Source organism: Chinchilla lanigera, unplaced genomic scaffold (genome assembly GCF_000276665.1).
Source record: "Chinchilla lanigera isolate Chin_1 unplaced genomic scaffold, ChiLan1.0 scaffold00051, whole genome shotgun sequence".
Lineage (NCBI taxonomy): Eukaryota > Metazoa > Chordata > Mammalia > Rodentia > Chinchillidae > Chinchilla > Chinchilla lanigera.
Window position 1 is genome coordinate 6,542,677 of NW_004955452.1, and position 24,315 is coordinate 6,566,991.

Genomic DNA, 24,315 nt, shown 5'->3' on the forward strand with positions numbered 1-24,315 from the left:
AAAAAAAAAAACTTTTTTTTAACTAATGTGAAGGGATTCTGGGACTAAAAATTCTGAGAACCAGTGGTCGACAGATCTGTGAAATGTGAGACTGAACATTACCTGGGAGAAAGTAGGGTTGAGAAGAGGACCCAGGACTGAGTACTGTGGTGTTTCAGCATTTAGAGATGATCTGTTTCTCCTATTCCTATAACCACAGGAGACAGCAAAAATGACCATTTGGGTGGGAGAACTTGAGGAAAACAGGGTACTATAGCAAAGGAAAAGGGGAAGTTGAGACATTTTAATTTTTATAATCTAACTCTCAGAGACCATCTTGTTTTCTGTACTCATTTGAGATTGTTGGGGACACTTTTTTGTGACTCCCAAGTAGAAATTAAAATACAACTGTCACCCGGCATGGTGTTGTATATCTATAATCCCAGCTCTGGGGAGGTTAGGCAGGAGGATTACGGCGAGTTCGAGGCCAGCCTGGGCTACAAAGTGAGTTCAAGGCCAGCCTGAACTACATAGCAAGACCCTGTCTCCAAAAACCTAAAAAAAAAAAAAAAAAAAAAAAATTCTTTAACTTCTACCCCATTTTGCCAGGTGTGGTTGCTCACACCTGTAATCCCAGCACTCAAGAGGCTGAGACAGGAGGATCATTACAAGTTTGAGACCAGTCTGAGCTGCAGAGTGAGCTCAAGGGCAGCCTGAACTGTGTACCTAGACCCTGTCTCAAAAAGACCAATAAAACAAAACAAAACAAAAAAACCCATTTCCTCATCTTTTTAATGCCTTAATTGTGTGAGGAAAAGATACATTAATTTATGTAAAGTACTTAACACAGTGACTAGCTTGTTGTAAAATTCAGCCTTTTTTATTTTTTAATTTTTTTATTAGTACGTGTTTCCAGGACATAATGATTACATTCATTGTGGGGAGTTGGTACATGGACATAGCACATGGTAATTCCTTTTACTTCCCCTTCACCACCCCTCCGTTCTTCTTCCCTCCATTTCTTCTCCTTCCCTTTTCTAAAAGATCTAGCTTCCTGTTTCCTACTACCCTTTATTTTGCTCTTCATTTATACTTTGGGTTTCTCATACAAAGAGAAACCATGAGACATTTAAGTTCGTGTATCTGGTTTATTTCACTTAACAAGTTGTGGTCCCAAGATGCATCCATTTTCCTGTAAATGATTCAAATTTGTCCTTTATGGCAAAGTAGTATTCCATTGTGTACATTTGCTTTATCCATTCATCTGTTGATGGACATATAGGCTGCTTCCACGATTTAGCTATTGTGAGTTGTGCTGCTATAAACATGCGTATGCACAGATCGCTGTGATATGATGTCTAACTCTTTCCAGTAGATACCTAGAAGGAGAATAGCTGAGTCAAATAAAATTTTTAATTCTAGTCTTTTGAGGATTTGCCATACTGATTTCCATAGTGGTTATCCTAGTTTACATTTCCACCAAGAGTGGCCTAGTTCCTTTTCCTCCACAGCCTTGCTAACCTGCGTTATTATGATTTCTTGATGATAGCCATTCTTTCTGAAGTCAGAGGGAGTCTGAGTGCTGTTTTAATTTGCATTTCCCTAATGAACAGAGATATCAAACTTTTTTTTTTTTGTATTTATTGGTCATTTGTACTTCTTTTGAGAAGTGTTATTCATTTCAGTTGCTCATTTTTTGACTGGGCCTTTCATTTTGGGGTTGCCTAACTCTTGAGTTCTTTATGTTGGTTTAGATATTAGACCTGCGTCCAAGCCATTCTCTAGGTTATCTCTTCACTCTGTTGGTTGCCTCTTTGACTGTGCAGAAGCTTTTTAATTTGATATAATCCCATTTGTTGATTCTTGGTATTATTTCTTGTGCCATTGGAGTTCTGTTCAGAAAGTCCTTGCCTGCGCCTATGTCTTCAAGAGTTTTTTACATGTTTTATTTTTCAGCACATTGTTTCTGTTTTAATATTTAGGTACTTTTTTTTAATTGTAAGACCTTTTTTTTCACTTTTTTTTTTCTTGCACTGGGAATCAAACTCATGACCTCGCACTTGCCAGAGAGGTGCTTGTGCCGCTGAGCTGTGCCCCGGGCCTTGTAGGACCTTTTCAGAATGCTGAGACAGGCTCCTGCTAAGTCACTGAATTGCCCATGCTGCATATGAATGTTCAGTCTGCTGCTTCAATCTCTCAGAGTGCTGGGATCACAGGTGTGCGCCACCACACCCCGTTCATTGTTTATTCACAGAAAGCTCATAGTTTCCTGAAAAGCCAGTTCCAAGATGCTAATTTGATGACATCTAACTTTTTGGGGGGAGGGGAGAGCACATTGAGACAAGGTCTTGCTGTGTAGCCTATGCTGGCCATGAACTTGAAGCAGTCATCCTGCCTCAGCCTCCCAAGTGCTGGCTGTTGGGTTTTTTGTTTTGTTTTGGGACAGGGTCTTGCTGTTGAGTCCAGACTGGCCTCAAACTTATAATCTTCTTGTCTCAGCCTCCTGACTGCTGGGATTACAGACATATACCACCATACCCAGTTTTTTGTCTTTTGTTTTTTTGTGCATGTGTTTTGGGTGGTAGTGGGGATTGAACCAAGGGCCTTCATACTGAGCTAAACCACCAGCCCTTTTTTAGTTAGTTAGTTAGTTTGTTTTTTAAATTTTTAGGCAGGGCTCACTCACTCAGTTGCCTAGGCTAGGCTCAAACTTGTGATCCTCTTGCCTCGGCCTCCCAGTATGCTGAGATTTTACAGTGTGTCACTGCACTGAGGTCTCTTCCACTTATATCAAACATGTTCCTCAGGAGATACTTGCTTTTCTGTCCAGCCGCAGTACAGCCATCATCCTGAAACTTTTCATAGGCACATGCAGTATAATGAGCCAAGGAGAAGACCTCAGTTCAAATTTAAGCTGAGAAAAATACAATGTAGGTTGATGTCTGAAAGATAGATGTTAGGAGCTAAGTAGATTTGGGGGAGGGGGATGGGGAGAGAAAGAGTTTTCCAGGCTGGGAGAACATACAGCCTATGAGTGATACAAGAGAGAGTAGAAAGTACTCAGTTCAAGACCAGACATGGTGGTGCACACCTTTAATCCTAGCACTCGGGAAACTGAGGCAGAAGGATCACTGCAAGTTCAAGGCCAGCCTGAATTGCATAGTGAAACCCTGTGTTAAAAAGAAAAAAAGTGTTCAGTTCAAAAGAACAAATAGTCAAAGAATAGAAGTGGCGGAAGGGGGACTGACAAGGCTGGAGAGGTGTGAGGTTCAGTGTTCATAGTGAAGGTTGCTATAAGCTGTGCTTAGTGCCTGTGTACTTATGAAGGACAGCAGAGTTGCCTAGACTGGGCTCAAACTTGTGATCCTCTTGCCTTGAATGGCTTACAGCATAGGAACAATATGATCAAGTTATACTTTATGAAAAATTAATCTTGGCTTCAACGTGAAGAAAAGATTGCCAAAGTTTAAACTGGGGACAGCCTGAAACAGTTAGGAGGCTGTGACAGTGACTTGTGAAGTTATAGGCGACCTGAACTAAGATAGTAGGAATTTGGAGGTAGAGAAGTCAATGGACTTGAAACATTTAAATAGGTACAATCACTAGGACTCTTGGTGATTAAATATAGAGGAGTAGAGAGACACCTGAAAGTTAGGTTTCTGGCTGGAGTGGCAGTGTAGAAAGCAGGATCTTTTCCTGAGTTAGGGAACACTAATAAACGAATAGATTTGAAAGGAAAGATGATAAGTTTGGTGTTGGCTGTTCCTGAGCTATGGGCTGTGGGCAGAGAGTCCTATCTGGGCAGGTAGTTGGAATACTTGGATTTTAACTCAAGATAAAAGTACAGTCTAGAGATGTCTTCAGGAGTAGTGAGCAACATGTGATAATCATGAAGGTGAGTTGTGATTGTCCTCTAGGAATGTGTAGAAATCTAAAGAGAGCTATGGAGACCAACATTTAAGGGCTAGATGCACAAAGGGAATTAGGTAAAATGTATTTAAAAAGTATATCCCAGGCCACTGTGCTTGCTCTTGCATGATAGCCCCCGTCATGCTGTGGGGTTAGTTCTTTTCCTACTTTTACTTGGCCCAAACTGACTGCAGGCCCTGTTTATTTTCCTACCTTTAATAAAACTTTGCAATTTTTTTACAAAAGAGCAGCCCAGAAGGATAGAAAAAAGAGAGAGTAGTGTTACAAATAGAACATAGGAAAAGGAAATTTCATTGAGGGGGTCAACACTATCATTGCCAAGGGTCAAATAAATAATGACTAAGAAGTATCCACTGATTTGTGACAAGGAAGCTATCTATAATGGAAACCATGCCAAAAGCCATTTTTCTGGAGTGTGATATAGATAAATAGAAGGTTAAGGCATTATTGGGTAATACAAAAATGAAAATATCAAGTACAGATTATTCTTTCAACCTATGAAGGGCAAGAGAAATGGAAGGCCATAGGTAGATATGGACTTGGTAGCAAGGAAGGGCTTTCTTAGATTATAGAAACTTGAGCATGTTTAGTCTTTTTTTTGGTGCCGGGAATCGAACTCAGAACTGTTTTGCTTTCCAGGCAGGCACTGTGCCACTAAGCAGCCCCAAGCATGTTTAATCTCAAGAGGAAAAAATTGGCAAAGAAAGGAAAAGATGAAAAAATAATAAAGCAAACAGGTGGTCTAGGATGGGGGTTTGTCCAATGACTGTTGTAAGAGAGTGGTTCTGGTAATGAATCATGGATATTTGTTTTGTTTTGTTTTTGAGACAGGGTCTCACTATATAGTTCAGGCTAGCTTTGAACTCACCATGTAGCCCGGGTGGCCTCAAACTTGCAGAGATCCTCCTGCCTCAGCCTCCCAAGTGCTGGGATTACAGGCATGTGTTACACCCAGCTGGAACCACAGGTGCCACACTCAGCTCTGAATCATGGATTCTTTTTGGTTTTGGTTTTTGGGTTTATTTGTTTGACTTGTTTTTTGAGACAGGTTCTTGCTATATAGTTCAGGCTGGCCTTGAACTCACTATATGGCCCAGTCTAACCTCAAACTCACAGCAATCCTCCTGCCTCAAGCTCCTGAGCACTGGGATTACAGGTATGCACTACCACACCTGGCTCTGAATCATGGAGGATTCTTCCCCTTTTTAGGGGAACAGAGGAAGAAGTAAAGATATGAGGTACATAAAAGGAGAAAAGAGAAGAGGCAATTGACTGGGCTTGGAGTGTGTGTGTGTGTATTATAGGAGATTGAGCTGAGTTGCTAAGTTGCCCAGGCTGTGCTCAAACTTGTGATCTTCTTGCCCCAACCTCCCAGAGCGCTGGAATTACAAGTGTGTGTCACCACACCTACCTACTTGGAGGTCTTTTTAAGGATGAAGCACCACTGAACCATGACATGTATGGATATATTCAGATATTTTCTTACACTTGGCTTTTCCACGTACCAGTATATTTTGGAAATTGTCCTGTACCAGTTGGTAGGGTTCATCCTAATTTTTTGTAGTGTATAATATGCCATTGTGTACCAATACTAAGATTTAGTCAATGAATTTTCCACATATGGGCACATGGCATTGTTTCTAATAGTTTGTAACTATAACAATACAATAGTGATTAGCCTTGAACATATATAATTGTACCTTGGTTCACACACACTTTTGTTTGCAAACAGTTTGATTCACAAAAGTGGCAAAATTTTGTTTTTGTTTGAGAACGCTATATTGGGTGACAAACACAACCTTGGCCGTCTTTCCCACACAAACATAAATGTGGCCATCTTTCCCAAAATGGTGCAACAAATTAAGTTCATGAACTGAGGTAGCTTGGTATTGGTAGAAATGTATCTTTAGAGTAAAAAGAAAATCTAAAAATGGGAGTGCTCGTAAAAGGATAAATGTGTGTGTGGTTTTGTTAGATTTTGCTTAATTGCCTAATTTTCCTTGCCAATAGGAAGGAATTAATCTCAGATTAAGTTACATTTCTTTTATTAATGAAGTTATTATATTCCATATGTTTACAGGACTTTTTAATATATTATTTGCCAATTTTGTTGTAACAAAGGAGAGAGATCAGAGCTGATATATATTCACAGTTTTTGTAAACAGAAGCACAGGGTGGATAAACAGAAACTAATGAAATTGGTTACCTCTAGGGGTGGAAGTGGTCCAGGTAGAGGGGTAGGGAAGGGAAAGGGAAATAATCCTTTATCTAGACTTTTCTGTGTGTGTTTTGGTGTTTGTTTTATTTTGTTTTGTTTTTGGTAATGCTGGGAATTGAACCCCGGACCTTGTGCATGTTAGGTAAATGCTGTCCCATTGTGCTACGTTCCCAACCCGTTTCATTTTATTTTGAGACAGAGCTGGCCTCAAGCTTGGGATCCTCCTGCCTTTGTCTCCCAGGTACCTGGGACTATAGGTGTGCGCCACTGCATCTGACTTTTCTGGACTTTTTATAGTTTTCTTATATAGAACTATGTTGAGATCTTATGTATTCAAAAATTATAGATTAAATCAACAAAGATTAGAAGGGGGAGCCAACTAACTCAATTTTTTTTTAACGGAGTACTGACTACTATCTATTCTCAGTGTAAAGGTGAAATGAACTTTTAAAAAATGTCGAACTCTGTAGATTTGTTATTTGTACTGTTGCTGCTCTAGCAATTCCGTAACCATTATGTGAGAAGTGAGCAAGTAAGCAAATATATCTACAGGTTGTTGGGAGCCAGAGTTCTGACTGTGGGAAAAGGGAAATTCAAGGACAGTATGGATTAGGGAAAGAACTCTGAGGCATTGGATTGTAATTAGCAGTATTACTATGGACTCACGATACTTTAAATACATATATGAATACATACACTTATATGTTATTTTCAGCTTTTTTCCACTATAAGGGTCTAGAAACAAATACCTCAGTAGTTACAAGTTACTGTTTTCTTTTTGTTTGTTTGTTTGTTTATTTTGTTTTATCTTAAACTTACTGTTTTCTAAATACCATTTCCCACCAAAAGGAACCAAGAGTCCTTGGGGAGATAAGTGACTCCAGGCTGGGAGTCCAGGGCTGGGATTCTAGGGAAAGCACATGACAGACCTATAACATCTTGCTCCAGAAAGTAAAGAAATACATGAAAAATGATAGGAACATATCTAAAGGACATAGAAGCTAGCTTGTAGAGTATGCTAGTAGCAAAATCTGGGATAATTAGAATAAATAATGACAGTAATAAATTAAAATTAACTGAATAAAAAATACCTGAGCTTGCACTGATGGAAGTGGGTACTTCATTCTAGTAGAATGTTGACTATTAAGCAGAAATGATAGAGTTTTTAAAAATTACCATTTTAATAAGCTGGGCATAGTAGCACATGCCTATAATCCCAGCACTTGGGAGACTGAAGCAGGAGAATTGCTGTGAGTTCAAGGCCAGCCTGGGCTACAAGGTGAGTTCAAGTCCAGCCTGCACTACATAGTGAGACCCTGTCTCAAAAAAGCCAAAACAAATTTTTTTAAAAATTTCACCATTTTGTAACCATTATATAAGTAACTATTTTAGGCAAGAATAATCAATGAATGATTAAAATCTTTTGGGTAAAAATTTGATGGAGGACAAGATATTTGCACAATGGCAAGTATCTCCTCACAGATAACAAAGGGAAAAATAACACTGTGGGAGGGAGAACCTGGTGAATACCACCTTAACCAGGACAAAAAGACAACATATGCCACCTGATACAGTATAATAAGATTACAAAATCAAGCTGGGTGCAGTGGCACACACCTGTAATTTCAGCACTCAGGAGGCTGAGACAGAAGGATCTCGAGCTTGAGGCCGGCCTGAACTACTAGCAAGACCCTGTATCAAAAAAATACATAAAAATACATACATACATACATACATACATACAAAATCATGGAGGTAGTGTTTCTATCAAAATGTAATACCTAGATCTAATCATGAGGAAATGAGACAAATCCAAACTGAGAGATATTTCTTTAGAACAGCTGATTTATTCTTCAAAAATATCTATATCATAAACAAGCAGGACTTAGAAACTATTTCAGATTAAAAGAAACCAAAGAAGCCTGCCATGGTGGCACAGGCCTGTAACCTCAGCTACTTCGGAGGAGGATTGCAAGTTTGAGTCCAGCCTGGGGAATTTAGCAAGATCCTGTCTCAAAATAAAAAGGCCTAGGAGGAATATAGCTCAGTGGTAAAGCATCTCAGGTTCAATCTCTACTACTGCTAAAAAAGGAAAAGACAAAGAAAATGGCAGCTAATTGCATTCTGTGATCCTGGATTGGGTCCTGGATCAGAAAAATAAAAAGACATTATTGGTGAAATTTGCATATGGATTGTATGATAGATATTGATACTGTACCAGTATTAAATTTTCTGGTTTTGATAAATAAAAGAATGGTCATATTCCTAGAAATACACACTGAAGCCAGGTGTGGTTACATACTCCGATAATCCCAGCCCTCTGGGAAGCTGAGACAGGAGGATCACAAATTTGAGTCCATTCTGGGCAATTTAGCATTTTCGTGAGATCATGACTCAAAATTAACATGGAAAGGACTAGGAATGTAGCTCAGTGCAAAGATGTTGGGTTCAATCCCCAGTGTCACAAAAGGGGCTGAGGGAGGGGAAGGGAAGAAGAAAGAATAGAAATACACAACAAAACCAAATCCTCCTTACTTGGGAGGATGAAGAAGGAGGATTACAAATTTGAAGCCAGTCTTCCCTACACATTTAGTGAGACCCTGTCTCATTAAAATAAAAAGGGCTGAGAATGTAGCTTGTTGATGCAGTGCTTGCCTGGAACGTGCAAGGCCCTGGCTGGGTTCAATCAGAGAGAAAGAGAGATGACAATTGCATATAAAAGGTCCTCCAGTCTGCACATGTTCTCAAGTGGTTCTGGAAAAAAAAAGTGCTTGAACTTGAGGGGCATGGATGCAGGTGGGTGTGTGTAGAGAGAAAAAGTAGGGAAGGAAAGTGTGGCAGTGTTAACAACAAATTGAGGATGTGTGGTTGTCATTGTACTATTATGACTTTAAACATTTGAAAGTGCTTTAAAATAGGAAGTTAAAAGTGTTCATTGAAAAAGTACAAAGAACTGCTGAGGTAGCAGCAAGCAAGTAAGAGAGCCAGAATGGAAGTTGAGATTAAATAATTTAAACTTAATATCAATTGGGATTAATTCTAACCAAAGCACTTTTTTCCCCTGGAAGATCTTTTCTCAGCGTTCCACAGGATGAGTGCTAGCTCACCTTGGCACAGTGAATTTTATTGTCCTAACTGGACAGGAGCCAAGTAGCTGGGACTCCAGCTTGTACTCTGCAACCCTTGCTTTCGAGTGTGGGGGTACTTGCTTTTATTTTCGGTTGGATCAGCTGGGTCTTCCATGTTCACTCTGAAAGTTGTGATCACACTTTGATCTCACTTGTTCCATTCACCTGTGGAATTTCTTGGTACAAGGTTAGACACATAGCACTCATTGAGAGGAGAGAACAGCACCCTCGCTTTATAATTAAAACAGCATTTTGTTTATTTGTTTTTGAGATAGTCTTGCTGTGTAGTTCAAACAGGCCTCAAACTCAGAACCACCCTCCTACCTTAGCCTCAGATGTTGGGATTATGGAATGCACCTCCACATCCAATCAAAACTGCGCATTTGTAAGATCATATAAGTGGTAGAAATAAATTGGTAAAATTTATATCAGACCTTATTGACTATAGAGTTTATATTCTTCCCACCTCAGCCATCTGTCTGCTGCTGCTGCTTTTTTTTTTTTTTTTTTGAGGCAGAGTCTCCTTATATAGTTCAGCCAGGCCTTGTACTCACTATGTAGCCCAGGCTGGCCTTGAACTTGCAGCGATCCTCCTGCATGCTGGGATTGCAGCTGTGCACCACCACACCTGGCTCTGTCCGCTTTTTTGGTCTTTTTTTGTTTTTTGTCTTTTGCCTTTTTTGAAACAGGGTTTCACTATGCAGTTCAGGCTGGCTTGAACTCACTTTGTCGCCCAGGCTGGCCTCAAACTTGTAGTGATCCTCCTCCCTCAGCCTCCTGAGTGCTGGGACTATAGGCATGCGCTACCATACCCGGCCTATCTGGTTTTTAAAAGGCTTAATAAATGGTTCTTGGCTATTATGGATTCATTCTCTTGCTTTAATATTGTCCTTAAGCAAGTTGCATATAGCATATAGTCATCCTTTGGTATGACTGTTCCAAGACTTTCTACAGATATCAAAATCTTCAGATGCTCAAGTGTCTCTAGTACCATTTTTTAAAAGTCTGTACATATTCAGTATAGAGGTAACCATCGCAGTCCTAACTGTATTTTCTATCTGTGACTGGCTGAGTCCACAGATACTGAGATCATGGAAATAGAAGCTCAACTGTGTGTCTCACCTTGACTTGATTGTTTTTTGTTTCCATTTTTGTTGTATAATTTGCACATAAATTCAAATTACAAATTTATGGAACCAAGTCATATCAAACTAAGTGTATTTCCTTTTTGAATAAAATTGATAGACCACAGCAGTTCCATAGGCATGGTGTAATGTGATTCTAACATAGGCTTGTCAGAGTTTTAATTTTGTTTTGTTTTATAGTATCATTTTAGAGAAGTGAACTAGATACCAAATTCATTTAATAGTCACATTCCAAAAAAAATAGGAAATCTGACTATATAAGAGACTTTAAGGATTATCCTTTAGATCAAGAGTCAGCAAATTATAGCCTGTGAACCAAATCCAGATTGCCACCTGTTCGTTTTACATTTTAAGTGTATAGTTCAGTGGTTTTTAAGTATATTCACGAAGTTCTGCTACTGTTGGTGCTAATTCCAGGACATTTTCCATTTTCCTTTTTTCTTTTCTTTTTGTGACAAGAGCTTCCTAGGTAGTTCAGGGTGGCCTTGAACTCACTATGAATCCCAGGCTACCCTCAAACATTCAGCAGTCCTCCTGCTTCAGCACCCCCAAGAGCTGGGATTATAGGTGTGGTGGCACACACCTGTAATCTTAGCATTCTGGAGGCCGAGCAGGAGGATTGCCATGAGTTTGAGGCCAGCCTAGACTACACAGTGAGACCCTATCTCAAAAAACTAAAAAAAAGAAGCCTCTTACCCTTATTAGGAGTCACTCCCCTCTCCCATCCCTGGTCTCACTTCACCAATCACTAAGTTACTCTCTGTCACTATGGATTTTCCTTTCAGCTGTATAATGTGTTGCTTTTTGTTTGTTTGTTTTGTTTTGTTTTGTTTTTGCGGTATAGGGGATCAAACTCACAACCTGGCGCTTGCCAGGCAGGCGCTTAGGCCACTGAGCTATATCCCCAGCCCTGTGTTGCTTTTTGTATCTGGCTTTTTGCACTTAGCATATTTTCAAGGTTTATACATGTTGTAACATGAATCATTACTTCATTTCTTTTTATGACCAAGTAATATTATACACAGATACTACATTTTATCTATCCATTTATTATTTAGCAGACAATTTGGGGTCTTTCTTCTTTTGGGCTGTTATGAGTAATGCTGCCATGAACGTGTATGCACACATTTTTGTGTGGATGTACATTTTCCATTTCTCTTGGATATGCACCTGAGTGAAATTCCTGAGTCATACAGTAACTCAATGCTTAACTTTTTGAAGACTGCCAAACTGTTTTCTATATTGTTACTACTATTTTATATACTCAACAGAAATATATAACAGTTGCAATTTCTCTACCACCTCACTAATACTTCTTATTATCTATCTTTTTTATTGTAGCTATCACAGTGGGTGTAAAGTGGTATTTCATTGTAGTTTTGATTTTTATCTCCCTAGTGCCCAATGATGTTGAACATCTTTTCAAGTGCTTATTGGCCATGTTTGTATAATTTTCTTTGGAGAAATGTCTATTCATTTTCTCATTGGCTTGTCTTTTTATTATTGATTTATGAGTCCTTTATTCAAATATAGTTGGAAATATTTTCTCTCTGTGTTGTCTGTTCATTTTCTTAATATAGTGCATTTAATGCACTAAAGTTTTCATTTTAATGACTTCCAATTTTTTCTTGTGTCTGTTGTGCTTTTGGTGATATGTCTAAGAAATCAAGATGATGAAGATTTAAACTTGTCTTTTCTTCTAAATATTTCATTGTTTTAGATGTATGTAAGTCTTCGATCCATTTTGAGTCAGTTTTTATAGATGGTGTGAAGTTGGTATCCAGCTTCATTCTTTTGCACGTAAACATCTAGTTGTCCTAGCACCATTTGTTGAAAGGACTAGTCTTTTCCCCCATTGAGTTGCCTGGGCACTCTTTATAGAAATCAATTAACTATAGATGTATGGATTTATTTATGAACTGTATTCCATTGATTCAAATGTCTATCTTTGTGCCAGTACCACTTTGTAACAAATTATGAAATTGGGAAGTGTGAGTCTTCCAACTTCGTTCCTTTTCAAGATTGTTTTCACTATTCTAGGTCCTTTGCATTGCCATATGATTTTTAAGTCTACTGCCACCTGTTTTTATAAATAAAGTTTTATTGGAACACAGCCACACTCATTCATTTATGTATTGTCTGTCTGCTTTAGTGATTCAACAGCAGAATTGAGTGATTCAGACAGAGACCATATGGTGTACAAAACCTAAAATATCTCCTATCTGGCCCTTTACAGAAAAAGTTGTCAGCTTTAGATGATAGAATAAACTTATGCTTTGAGGCACCAGAGGACTAAAGTAAGGGGCAGTTATTAATTTACTTATAATTTCAGGCAAATATTGAGTACCTACTATATGCGAGGAATGTTCTAGACACTGAGAGGTGAATATAACAACGAAGAAGTCCAGCACAGTCCCTGGTCTCTTGAAGTTTCTTGCCCTGACCTATAACACTGCTTAGATTCTGACTCTGTTCGCATCCTTGAGCCTGTCTTGTTCATCTTTCTCTGTTCCCTTCATCATTGTGTTCTGGTCACATTGCCTTTATTCTGTTTGTACACACACCTAGCCTGTGCTTTTGCATCTTTATGCTTGTTCTTCCCTCTACCTGGGGTGCTTTTCCTTCAGATCTTTGTGTAACTTGCTTCTTCTCAGTATTCAGAGTTCTCCACAAATATCACTTCCTCAAAGAGGCCTTCTCTGATCACTGGAACACATCTAAAGTATGTCCTACACCATAGTATATTTTGTTTTTGTCTTTGTTTTTTATGGCACATGGGATCAAATAGAAGGATACTCTACCACTGAGCCATATCACCAGCCCTTTTATTTTTTATTTTGAGACAGGCTCTTGATAAGTTACCCAGGCAGGACTTAAACTTGTGATCCTCCTGCCTCAGCCGCCCAGTGTGCTGAAGTTACAGGCACTTGCTGCAGTGTCCAGCCCATTCTCCATAGCACTAATCATAATCTTAACTCACGTAGTTGACTCACCTTTTTTTCTCCCTTTCTCACTAAAATTCTCTTTCTTATCACAGTAGCCTTTGCATATATAAGAATGCCTAGTATCAGGTTGGCAACTAGAACAGATTTTGCAGGGATAGACTGCAGGTGTGTAGGCTTAGTGTAAGGAAAAACTTTCTAGTGTGAATTATGGTTGTTACTTTGCCTCACTCTCCTATGAGTACTTAGATTGTTAGCTAAAACATACAAAAGTTTAGATTTGAGAACAAATACAATAATTCTGGAAGCATTAATGCATTTCTCAGATTGTACTTGAAAGCCTGACCTCTTGAGTTACAATCCTGCATCCTGTCTCTATTAGCTGTGCCATGTTAAGCAGGCTGCCTAACCTCTCTTAACAATGTTTTTCTTTTATTTCTGAAGTGAAGTATTTAATGTAAAGAGTAGTATATTAGTTCCCTATTGCTACCATTATAAATTACCATAAACTTAGTGGCTCAAAACAGTGTAATTTGTTTGTTTGTTTGTTTTGTTTTTCTTCCGGTATCAGGAATCGAACTCATGACCTTGTGCTTGCCAGGCAGGCTCTTTGCTGCTGAGCTAAATCCCCAGCCCACCCCCACCTTTTTTTTTTTTTTTTTTTTTTTTTTTTTTTGTCTTTTTGAGCCAGAGTCTCACTATACAGTTCAGGCTGCCTTGAGCTCACTTTGTAGCCCAGGCTGTTCTCAGACTGGCAATGATCCTCTTGCTTCAGCTTCCCGAGGGCTAGGATTACAGGTGTGAGCCACCATGCCCGGCCAAAACAATGTGAATTATTATCCTATAGTGATGTAGATCAGAAGTTTGACACAGGGCTTACTGACTAAAATCAAGGTATTGGCAGTTATGACCAGAGAATACAGTCCATCTTCTTGCAATTGCCAGCTTCTGGAGGCTGCTCCATCTTTTGGCTCCTAGGCCCTTCCTCTGCCTTCAAGGCCAACAATAATGGGCCAGTCCCTTTCACACCTTCATCTCCCTAGCTGTCTGCAGCCCACAGAGATTCTCTAATTTTAAGTATTCAGTTGATTAAATTGAGCCCACCTAGATAATCCAGAATAATCTCTCCATCTCAAGGTCCTTAACCTTAATCATGTCAGCAAAGCCCTTTTGCCACCTAAAATAATGTATTCACAAGTTTCAGAAAATTAGAACATGGACATCTGTAGGGAGCCATTATTTTGCCTACCCCATGTGCTTAGCTAAGTGACAGTCATTCAAGGCTTTTGATTCTCTTGGAGATTCCAGGGTGAAGCTGTGACCTCCTGGGCACAGTTAATTTACAGCCTGGTGGGAAAATGCAAGGACTAGGGACAGAAATGACCCTGACTCAGAAATAGAGACTGGACATATGTGTAGGGTTTCATCTAAGTGCTGGGGGAAGGCAAGAAGCCTCAGGTCAGCAAGTAATTTGCCAGGTTTGAGCAGAGCGTGTGTCAGTCATGTATATAAGTAGAGAACTAGGAAGAAATGACTTTTCACCCAGATGAGAATCCTTACAGGACAAGGGGTAAGAGGGCACAAGAAGGTAGAGGAAGCAACTTTCTGACTAGACATTTGGAAGATCAGCCTCGTCCATATCTCTGAATTCTTCCCACTCATCCCACTGGACTCATTTGATCATTTAGGCAATAGATACCTGCCAAGCACTGTGTCCGGCCTTGGGGACGTGGTAAACATAATCCACAAAACATGCCCTCTCAGGATTCAGTCTAGGGGAGGAAAACAAGCACATCAACACAGAGCTGTACTGAAGTGTGACAGTACGAGCCCATAAGAAGCATTCCCTCCTGCCCGAATGCATTGGAGGAAGGCATCTTAAAGGAAGTACCTACAAACTGAGACCTGAAAAATGCGTTGGAATTATTGTTTAGGATACTTTGGGCCACAGTGAACATTCTAACTCACATTGCCTCAAACTATAATGAACTGACTGGTTCACCTAACTGGGAAGGGAGGAGTAGGTGGATGTCAAGGTTGGTTAGTCTAGTCATTCTGGCTCTATTTTTCTCGGTTCTCTTGCTTAAGCTCTTGGTATGTTGATTTTACCCTCAGGCTAGCCTCTTTCATGATGGTAAAATGTGTGCAGCAATTCCAAGTTTCAGTCAGTATCCTCAGCATTCAAAGGAAGAAAGGTATTTCTCCCATAGACTCTCCTAAGAATGAGAAAGTTTCCAGAAGCTCATAGCACCTGTTCCCACTTGCATCTGATTGTGGTCATAGGTTCACTTCAGAGTCAATTCCTATGGCCAAGTGAATGCCACACTATATCTGGTTTAGGCTTAAGTTCCTAAACTCATTACTGGCAAGGACAGTGGATCTGTGCTTCCTGAAACACATGGTTTGATTTGGGGAAGGGAAATAATAATTCAGTGTATATCAAAGTGCAGCATGATGTGATGGCATACACTTGTCATCCCAGCACTCAGGAGGCTGAGGCAGGATTGCCACAAGTTTGAGGCCAACCTGGGCTATATAGTGAGTTTGAGGCCAGTTTAGACTACACAACAAAACCTTGTCTCAAAAAAACCACCAAAAGAAAAGTGCTGTTAGAATGAGGGAAGGTGAAGAACAGAAGAGTATGTTGGAATGACTAGAGACTTATACTCCTACCCTGGAACACATATGTCTACTCCTTCATACCTTCTGTTTATTCATGAATTGTGTATCCTCACAACTCTAACTATGCTATGATTTCTATGCATGCTTTCAGCTTCAGTGTCTGCTACTGACTACCTCAGTCTCTCCATGTTTCTCAGTTCAAATCCCCAAGATCAAGACCATAGCCCATTCTCCTTGTATGAAGTAAGTTTCCAAAGACCGGGGACATTGCTTTGTCTACTGGCATACCACAGCGTCTGAACAGTACTTGCCATGGAGTAAGTGGTTGATAAACATGTCCTAAGTTATTGAAAGATTATCCTTCCATTGGACCAGATGGTCCTCTGAGCAAATTTTCTATAGCAAGGGCTGTCCTTTAGAGGGACTGTTGACATATCCCTTTTAGTAGTAAAGGATAAACTTTTTGGATCTCATCTCTACTGCTTAACAGCTACCTGAATTTTTAAACTTTTTAAATTTTTCCTGCAAAATGAGATGGATGAAATCTTTCTTTTAAAGCTCAGAGGGTCAGGCCGGGGATATAGCTCAGCGGCATAAGCACCTGCCTGGCAAGCATAAGTCCTGAGTTCAATTCCCAGTACCAAAAAAGTTAAAGCTCAGAGTGTCAAATGAAATGGTGAGTATGAAAGTACTTTATATGTTGTAAAATGCCTTGCAGTTTAGTCGGCTCCGGCCATCCACATGTCTCTGGGAACAGTGACAATAGAAAGGCCAGTTCATGTGCTCAGTTCTACTTCCCAGTGTTCACTTCCCTAGGAAAACCTCTTAACTAGCTGTGTTCTTGTCCCTTCCCATTTGTTCCCCCAGGGTCACTCAGGATGTGTCAACTGTCTGGAGTGGAATGAGAAAGGAGAGTAAGTATGAGCTAGAGGGTAATGGAGAAGAGGGTGAGGGGCCATGGAGAAGAGGACTCCTTCCTCTCAGGTGATCTAAGGAAAAGAGTGAATCAAGGTGAAAAGACACCATTGCCCTTCTCAAGCATACCCCATAATTATCAACACACTGTTAAATCATTAATTCTAGGAAGATGCAAATTTGGATGACCATCCAAACTCTGTTTTTTTAAATAAGTCAGTATATATAGGTATACTGAGAAATTCTTAGGACAAAATAGAAGAGAAACTACTACTATTTATAAAATAACTTTAAATTCTATAACATTTACTGTTATTTGAGTTCTGTGTGGCCTGACTTCTTTAGGAATGTGAAAGTGGGGAAGGGACCTGGGAACTTGAGAAGAGGTCAGAGCCTCTCACTCTGCTTGTAGTTTGCTGGCCTCTGGTTCTGATGACCAGCACACAATTGTGTGGGACCCGCTGCACCACAAGAAGCTGCTCTCCATGCACACAGGACACACTGCAAATATCTTCTCTGTCAAGGTGAGTGTGAACGCCATAGCAAGAGGAAAGGATGTTGGGCTGTGGGCATGGTCATGTTGCTGTGTGTGTGTCCCATGTACCCCACCCATGGGGTCACAGATAGCCTGTGGTCTGAGCATCTCCTGTAGATGCTTGAAACCCCGTCTCTTCTCCATGTTCTTCTTCCTCTTTTAGAGCCAAGAAGTCACCTCAAGATGGATTTGTATTTATGTGAGCAGTGATGATGGGGGAATGGTGCTGAGAGTGAATTTAGGGATCAGACAGGGGCTGACTCCCTTGTCTGCCTCTTGGAAATTGTGTGAAGTAAACAAATCACCTGACCTCTCTAAGCCTGTTTCCTCCTCTTTTTTTTTTTTTTCCTCCTTTTTTTTTATGGCACTGGTGATTGAACCCAGGGCCTTCTCACTGAGGTACATCGCCAGCCCCCTTAATTTTTTTCAGCCCCTTTTAATTTTAACAGAGTCTCCCTAAGTTGCTAAATTGCCCAGGCTGGGCTCAAACTTATGATGCTTCTACCTCAGCCTCCCAGAGTGCTTAGATTACAGGCGTGTAACACTAGACCCAGCCTGAATTTTTTTTTTTCAGTTTTTATTTTTTGTTAGTTCATGCTTGTAGTACATAATGCTTATGTTCCTCATGGGGTGTTGGTACATGTACAAAACACATATTCTTTTTTTCATCCCTCCCTTTCCTTTTTCCCCTCCATCTTTTGGTTCCCTTCCCTTTTGTAAAAGATCTACCTACTTTTTTCCTATTCCTGATCTTTTGTTTTGCTCTTTATATTTTAGATTTCTAATATAAAAGAAACCATGCAATATTTAAGTTGGTTTTTTGAAGCATCTGACACAGGTTCTTTTAGTTATTCTACCTTTTTATAAGAAATAAATCTTGTGACTGTTGCTGGAGGGGAGCGGAGCTGAGAAGAGGTAGGAAAGGCACTTACAGACCATTGAAGACCTGTTATGTGCAAGTGACATGAGACTTGTGTTTTTTGATTCCAGGGAACAAACTTAGGACAAATGGCTATGAGCCCACAGAAGTACATGTGGTCCCGGGGAAGGGAAGAATTGTCTGATACATAGGGCTTTCTGAAAAAGGTAGAACAGCCTTCTGTGGATATGTAAATATCACAGCTCTGAGACTATCCATTCATTGGGTACTTTGTCTGCTAGATTAAGGTTGGAGGAAGTAACCTATGAGGAAGGGTCTTTCCAACTCTGGAAGTCTATAATGGAGGTATATGAGAGTCGGGCTGACCACCAGAAAGCCTCACTAATCTGAGAAATAGTTTCCTCATTAATATCAAGAGAAATGACAAAGTATCTGAACCATAAAGTAGACTAGCACTGAAAACCTACTTCTTTCCCTGAACCCTGCCTCTTTCCCAAATTCTGATTCTCACCTGTTCCAAGGGCCCATTCTAGGTGAACTTCTGTGATTTTTAAGACAAAACAATGACATTTCATCTCCTAGCTGACGAGTAGAGACCGCTACCCCGAAAAGGGTTAGGTTCAGTTGGATGTGTGTGATCAGACCTAGGGAAAGGAGCCTGAGCCATCTACTTGGCACCCTACAACACAAAACTTTAAGTTCAGAGACCAGAATTTGACAACAGACTTAAAATTCCCTAATGGTGAGACCTTGAGCAAGGCTCTTATACCCAGACTGTGTCAGCTTCTTCTGTTTTAAAAAAAAAGTGGAAAAGGATTATGCTTTCTTTAGGTAGTCAAAACACTAGTTACAGTACTTCACCCATGTGCTCCCCCTGGTGGCAACTGCGGTGTGTGACAGGTATGGCGGCAGTCACAGGCCCCGGAATGAGGGCTAACCTTCTTGTTTCTGCTGTGCAGGGAGTTAAATGCTATCTCCAGACAGGATGAAAGACTACTGGTTGTCTCTAACCACAATAGAATTCTGTTTCATCCATCCTTTGTCCTACTGAGCAGTGAAGAAGCATATATGGAAAAGGAGAATCATTCTTCTGAGACCATTTGAAGTCAAGTGGGTCTCATCTGTTTAAATGCAGAATGATGCCCCACTTGGCAACACCCCTACTCAGCCTTGGTGTGAGCTGAGAGGAACTTTTCAGTTAAAAAGAGAAAACAAGATATCTTAATCTTTTGAATTCAAGAGAAAAACCCAACTAACACCACCTCCAAATACTTTCTTCTCAAAATTAGGTGATAGAAGCCAGGCGTGGTGGTACATGTCTGTAATCTCAGCACTCGGGAGGCTAAGGCAGGAGGATCATGAGTTCGAGGCCAGCCTGGACTACATAGCTCAACCCTGTCTCAAAGAAAAACAAAAGTTAGGTGATAGAATTAATACTTTCTAAAAAATTATTATTCAAAGTAGTGTTTGACTATTTTGTTTGTGCCGGATGTTCTCTGAAGTACTGAGTTCTCAACTTCATCAGGATGGTGGGGCTCCCATTCTTTATAATACCTGCGTAGAGGAGGGTCTCTTGATGGTCAGCTGTTCCAAGGCCAACACTTGAGCTGTGTCAGCTCTGCCGATAGGAGTACCGCCTATATTTCTGTTCAGGTCCCTTTCCGGTTTGGGTTATTTCGTAGAAGTGAAAGTTCTGGGTCAGAAGATAGGAATAGTTTTTATTTTTGTTACCTGTTGCCAGATTGTTCTCCAGAAATAGTTGAAGCAATTTAAAACACCTTCTCTCTTTTCTTTGTAGAATTAATTACTTAATCCCTAGGTTATTCAGTAGCCATCATGGGCTAGGAGGAGTAAGCCGTTCAGTGGTGGAGCACATGGTTAGTGTGCACGAGGCCCTGGGTTCAATCCCCTGAACCAAAAAATAAATAAATAATCATCGTGAGGCAGTTCGGCTGTGAGTCAGCATTAGGTTTAATGTAGTCCTATTGCATGTTAATGCAGAGGCTTAATTTTTACTTTAATGTTTTGAGGAGATGCCAGGGATTGAATCCAGGACCTTTAAGCATGCTAAGCATGTGTTCTACCACTGAGCTACACTTCCAGCATCTAAATCTCAACTTTTAATGAGATTGTTTTAAGTTTCAGTAAGACAATGTAGTTTCCTTGTCTACTACATGATAAATTTCTAGTAATTGATAACAGCTGTGATTACCATTTGCTCAGCTTTTTCTTGGGGGAAGAATCAAAGGAAAAGGGTTCCTCATGTAGTCCAGTTTGGGATAGGTCATGGCCATTCTGAAAGTGTAAAGGTATGTATCTTGACTTTGACCTTTAGACCTATAGGCTGCTATTTACCCAAAGTTTTGAGGGGGAAGTTGTCTCGATGAGCTCATTTTCTTATCTTTCTGATGTGGAGAGGGAAATGGGGTGCTGACATTCAGGCTTATCTCCTTCACTGACCGTCTCTACCCCCATCACCTGCCAATACCTTCTTCAATCTGTCCTGAGCAGTTTCTGCCTCACGCTGGGGACCGCATCTTGATCACGGGAGCAGCTGACTCCAAGGTGCACGTTCACGACCTAACAGTAAAGGAGACTATCCACATGTTTGGAGACCATACGAACCGGGTGAAGCGCATTGCCACGGCACCAATGTGGCCCAACACGTTCTGGAGTGCTGCTGAGGATGGGCTTATCCGGTAAGGTTCTGGGTATGGAGTGACCTTTGTTTTCCTTGCTCCTAATACATGGTAACTCTCCATCACATGGTGCTTCTTTTCATCAGCCTGGCTCCTCCTGCCAGCAGATTTCCAGCTTCATTTGTCTGCCCAAGGCAGTTGTCTCTGTACAAACCCAATAGGGAATATTTGCTTACCTGACTCTCACCCTTCTCTCTCTTTACCCTCCCCTGGACCACCTGCAGGCCCATGGGCCTTCTCCCATCAGTTCACATGCTCAGCTGTCTGTTGTTGCTGGGTGTTCACACTTGCTGTTTCCTTTACCTGGGACTCTCTGTCCCCAGCTCTTTTCATATCTGTCTCTTTATCACCAAGGGGATCAGCTTGAGTCACCTTTTCAGAAGCACCTTGTCTGACCAACCTGTTTAAAGTACATAGGTATCAGTGAGACCTTGTCTCATTAAAAAAAGAAAAGAGAGCTGGGCGTAGTGGCGCACGCCTGTAATCCCAGCACTAGGGAGGCTGAGTCGGGAGGATCATTGTGAGTTCGAGGTCAGCCTGGGCTACAAAGTGATTTCAAGACCAGCCTGAACTGCATGGTGAGACCCTGTCTCAAAAAGACAAAAAAAAAGAAAAGAAAGAAAAAAAGAAAAGAGGCAGGCCAGGGATTTAGCTTAGTGGCACAGCACCTACCTGGCAAGAGTGACATCCTGCATTAGATTCCCACACACACACAAAGAAAGATGCAGGTGTGGTGGCATTCCTCTGTAATCCTAGCCCCTGGGAGGCTGAGACAGGAGGACTGCTGAGTTCAAGACCAGCATGGACTACTCTGTCTCAGGAAAAAAAAAAAAGATAGTATTCTGATTCACCAGCTTAATTGCATCCGCTATAACTCTGATCACCACCTGTAGTTAATTTCTTCTTTACTTGTGGCTTTACTTTTATGTGTGTGTCTGCATTGAGTAGTAAACTCCCCTAGAGTAACTCCAAGTCTGTCTTCTTAGTTGTCCCTAAGACAGCAGCTAGCACAGAGAGGCGTTTGACACGTTTCTCTTGAACAGGTGATCAGCAGATGCCTGGGATGGGAAGAGCCAACCAGAAATGGGAAAGTAGACTGTTAGACTATTTCCATTTCTAGTGCCCTCTATTGTTACATATTTGCCTCTACTTAGGCTGTATCCTAAAATAGTGCCCCTCCGGGGGGTGCGGGGTAGGAGCAGGAATCAGTCCTAGAACCTCAAGCGTGTTAAGCAAGCATTCTACCACTGAGCCTCAGCACCAGTGGTGTCCCATACACCAGCTTGTTTTTTTGTTTTTTGTGTGTTTTTGTATTTTTCCGGGGGTGCGGGGGACACAGGATTTCATTATGTCAGCTAGGCTATTCTTGAACTTCTGGGCTCAAGTAGCCATCCCACCTCAGCCTCAGCCACCTGCGTAACTGGGACTACAGGCATACACCACGATGCCGGCTGTCACTGCCCTTCTTTAACTTCTTTCCTCAGATTCACCTTAGAACTTTTTCCTCATTTCTTCAACCTGCTTTAATCTGCCTCCCTGACGTAGGCCTTTGTGTCTTCCCAGTCACAGAGAAGTATCTAAGTCATATGAACTATAAAATAGTGATTATAAGCATGATACTAAAGTCAGAATTGGGATCAAATTCTAGGTCTTTCACTTAGTGTGTGATGTTAAGGTCACTTGATCCCTGAACCTTCATTTCCTCCCTATAAAATGGAATAATCAATCATAGTATCTCCTTTGTCAGTCTGAGCATTAAAATTGAAATAGAGCATATAAAACCTTAGCATGGTCTGTAGGAGACAAAGCACTTGGTCAGTGGCTTGACCAGCTCTATGATGCACTTACTGACCTTGGCTGAGCAGGCTGTGGCAGGGCCAGGTGGTTGGAAGTGAGTGTTTAGGGCATTGGTAGGATCCTGAGGACTTAGGCACAGCCACAGTCAGGGAAGATGTCCTCAGCGCAGATGAACATAAGCTGGGTGAGAACAGATGGGATTTGTATGGCAAGGAAAAACAGTGGGTTCCCCAGCAGGAATAGAGTTTGGGAAGGCAGGGATAAAAGTGACACATGCAGGATAAAAGAATTCTGGTGAAACAGGTTTAAAAACCAGACTGTGGAGTTTGGTAAAAGTAAACTCAAAATAAACTCATACTAAAAGTGTTCAAAAATTTGCAATTTTGGGGGCAGATGAATAACATAGAACTATTTTAGGATGAGCATCTGGTGAAGATTGCTTAGAAAGACAAGGCGAACAATAAGATTGTTACAGGTGTGTAGGCAAGAGGTGGGAGAGCCTGTGGGCAACGTCCCTTCCCACTCTCCAGATACCTGTGTGTTGGCAGCAGGAAAGTTCACTGGGCTGGAGCAGTGAGAGTTTGCTGCTGCTGTTGGTTGTCTTGGCATGACCTTTACTGTGAGGCTGGCCTTGGCCCTTGGTATTTCTAGGTAGCTCTTAGATATTCTTCAGATTCTCTTTGCTGTCGCCTCCATACTTCTTTTGTCTCATAAAGGTAATTAGCTCAGGAAGGAATGTAGCAATGTAGTTTATGTGCAGTTTTAGTAACTTAGCCCTGCTCTGCACTTACAAGCTGTGTCACCCAGGTAGGCTATTTAACTTGTTTGGAACTCAGTATTCTAGTGGTAGTAGAGATGGTACAAGATTTAATGCAATATGCCTGTAGAAACACTTACGGACAGTCCTGGGCTCTAAGCACATTTTCAGTAAGAGTTAGTATTAGTGGTAGTGTAGTAATAGCAATAATATCAACACTGTAAAATAAGTACAGTAGATATCCTAAGGGGTTGTATTAGGATAACACTGTGAGAAGCCTCCTATAGGCACCTGGCACACAATGGGCACTAAATATTTACAGAGGCATCCAGTGCCCCCGATCCTCTTGCTCTTTTCCTTCCTTCCACATAAGGACCTGGACCCCTCATTCTCTTCTCTCTCGCAGCCAGTATGACCTCCGAGAGAACAGCAAACACTCAGAGGTGCTGATTGATCTCACAGAGTACTGCGGCCAGCTGGTGGAGGCCAAGTGCCTCACGGTCAATCCCCAGGACAACAACTGCCTGGCGGTAGGGGCCAGTGGGCCCTTTGTGAGGCTCTACGACATTCGCATGATCCATAACCACAGGTATGAGCAGCTTAGTCTCCTGTGGGCAAGTCCCTTGGAATCTGCTGCCACATTCCCTCATTGCCCTCGCTGCTTCTTTTTAAAGTCTGTTTGTGGGTATATGTATGTGTGAATGCACTTTAAAAATTGACTGACTGTGTACAGAGTTACAGTCTTATACATGTAATTTGTTTTGGGGT

General features: G+C 41.0%; 1 protein-coding gene across 2 annotated transcripts in view; it reads left to right on the forward strand.

Moving 5' to 3' along the window:
• Positions 1-24,315, forward strand: part of Wdtc1 (WD and tetratricopeptide repeats 1) — a 61,706-nt gene that overhangs the window by 23,049 nt on the left and 14,342 nt on the right. For both annotated transcript variants that reach the window (XM_005394898.2, XM_005394896.2), the window contains exons 4-7: positions 16,832-16,878; positions 17,292-17,403; positions 20,806-20,993; positions 23,954-24,136. In XM_005394898.2, the coding sequence (XP_005394955.1) occupies positions 16,832-16,878; positions 17,292-17,403; positions 20,806-20,993; positions 23,954-24,136 (530 nt within the window). The remainder of the gene's footprint in view (positions 1-16,831; positions 16,879-17,291; positions 17,404-20,805; positions 20,994-23,953; positions 24,137-24,315) is intronic.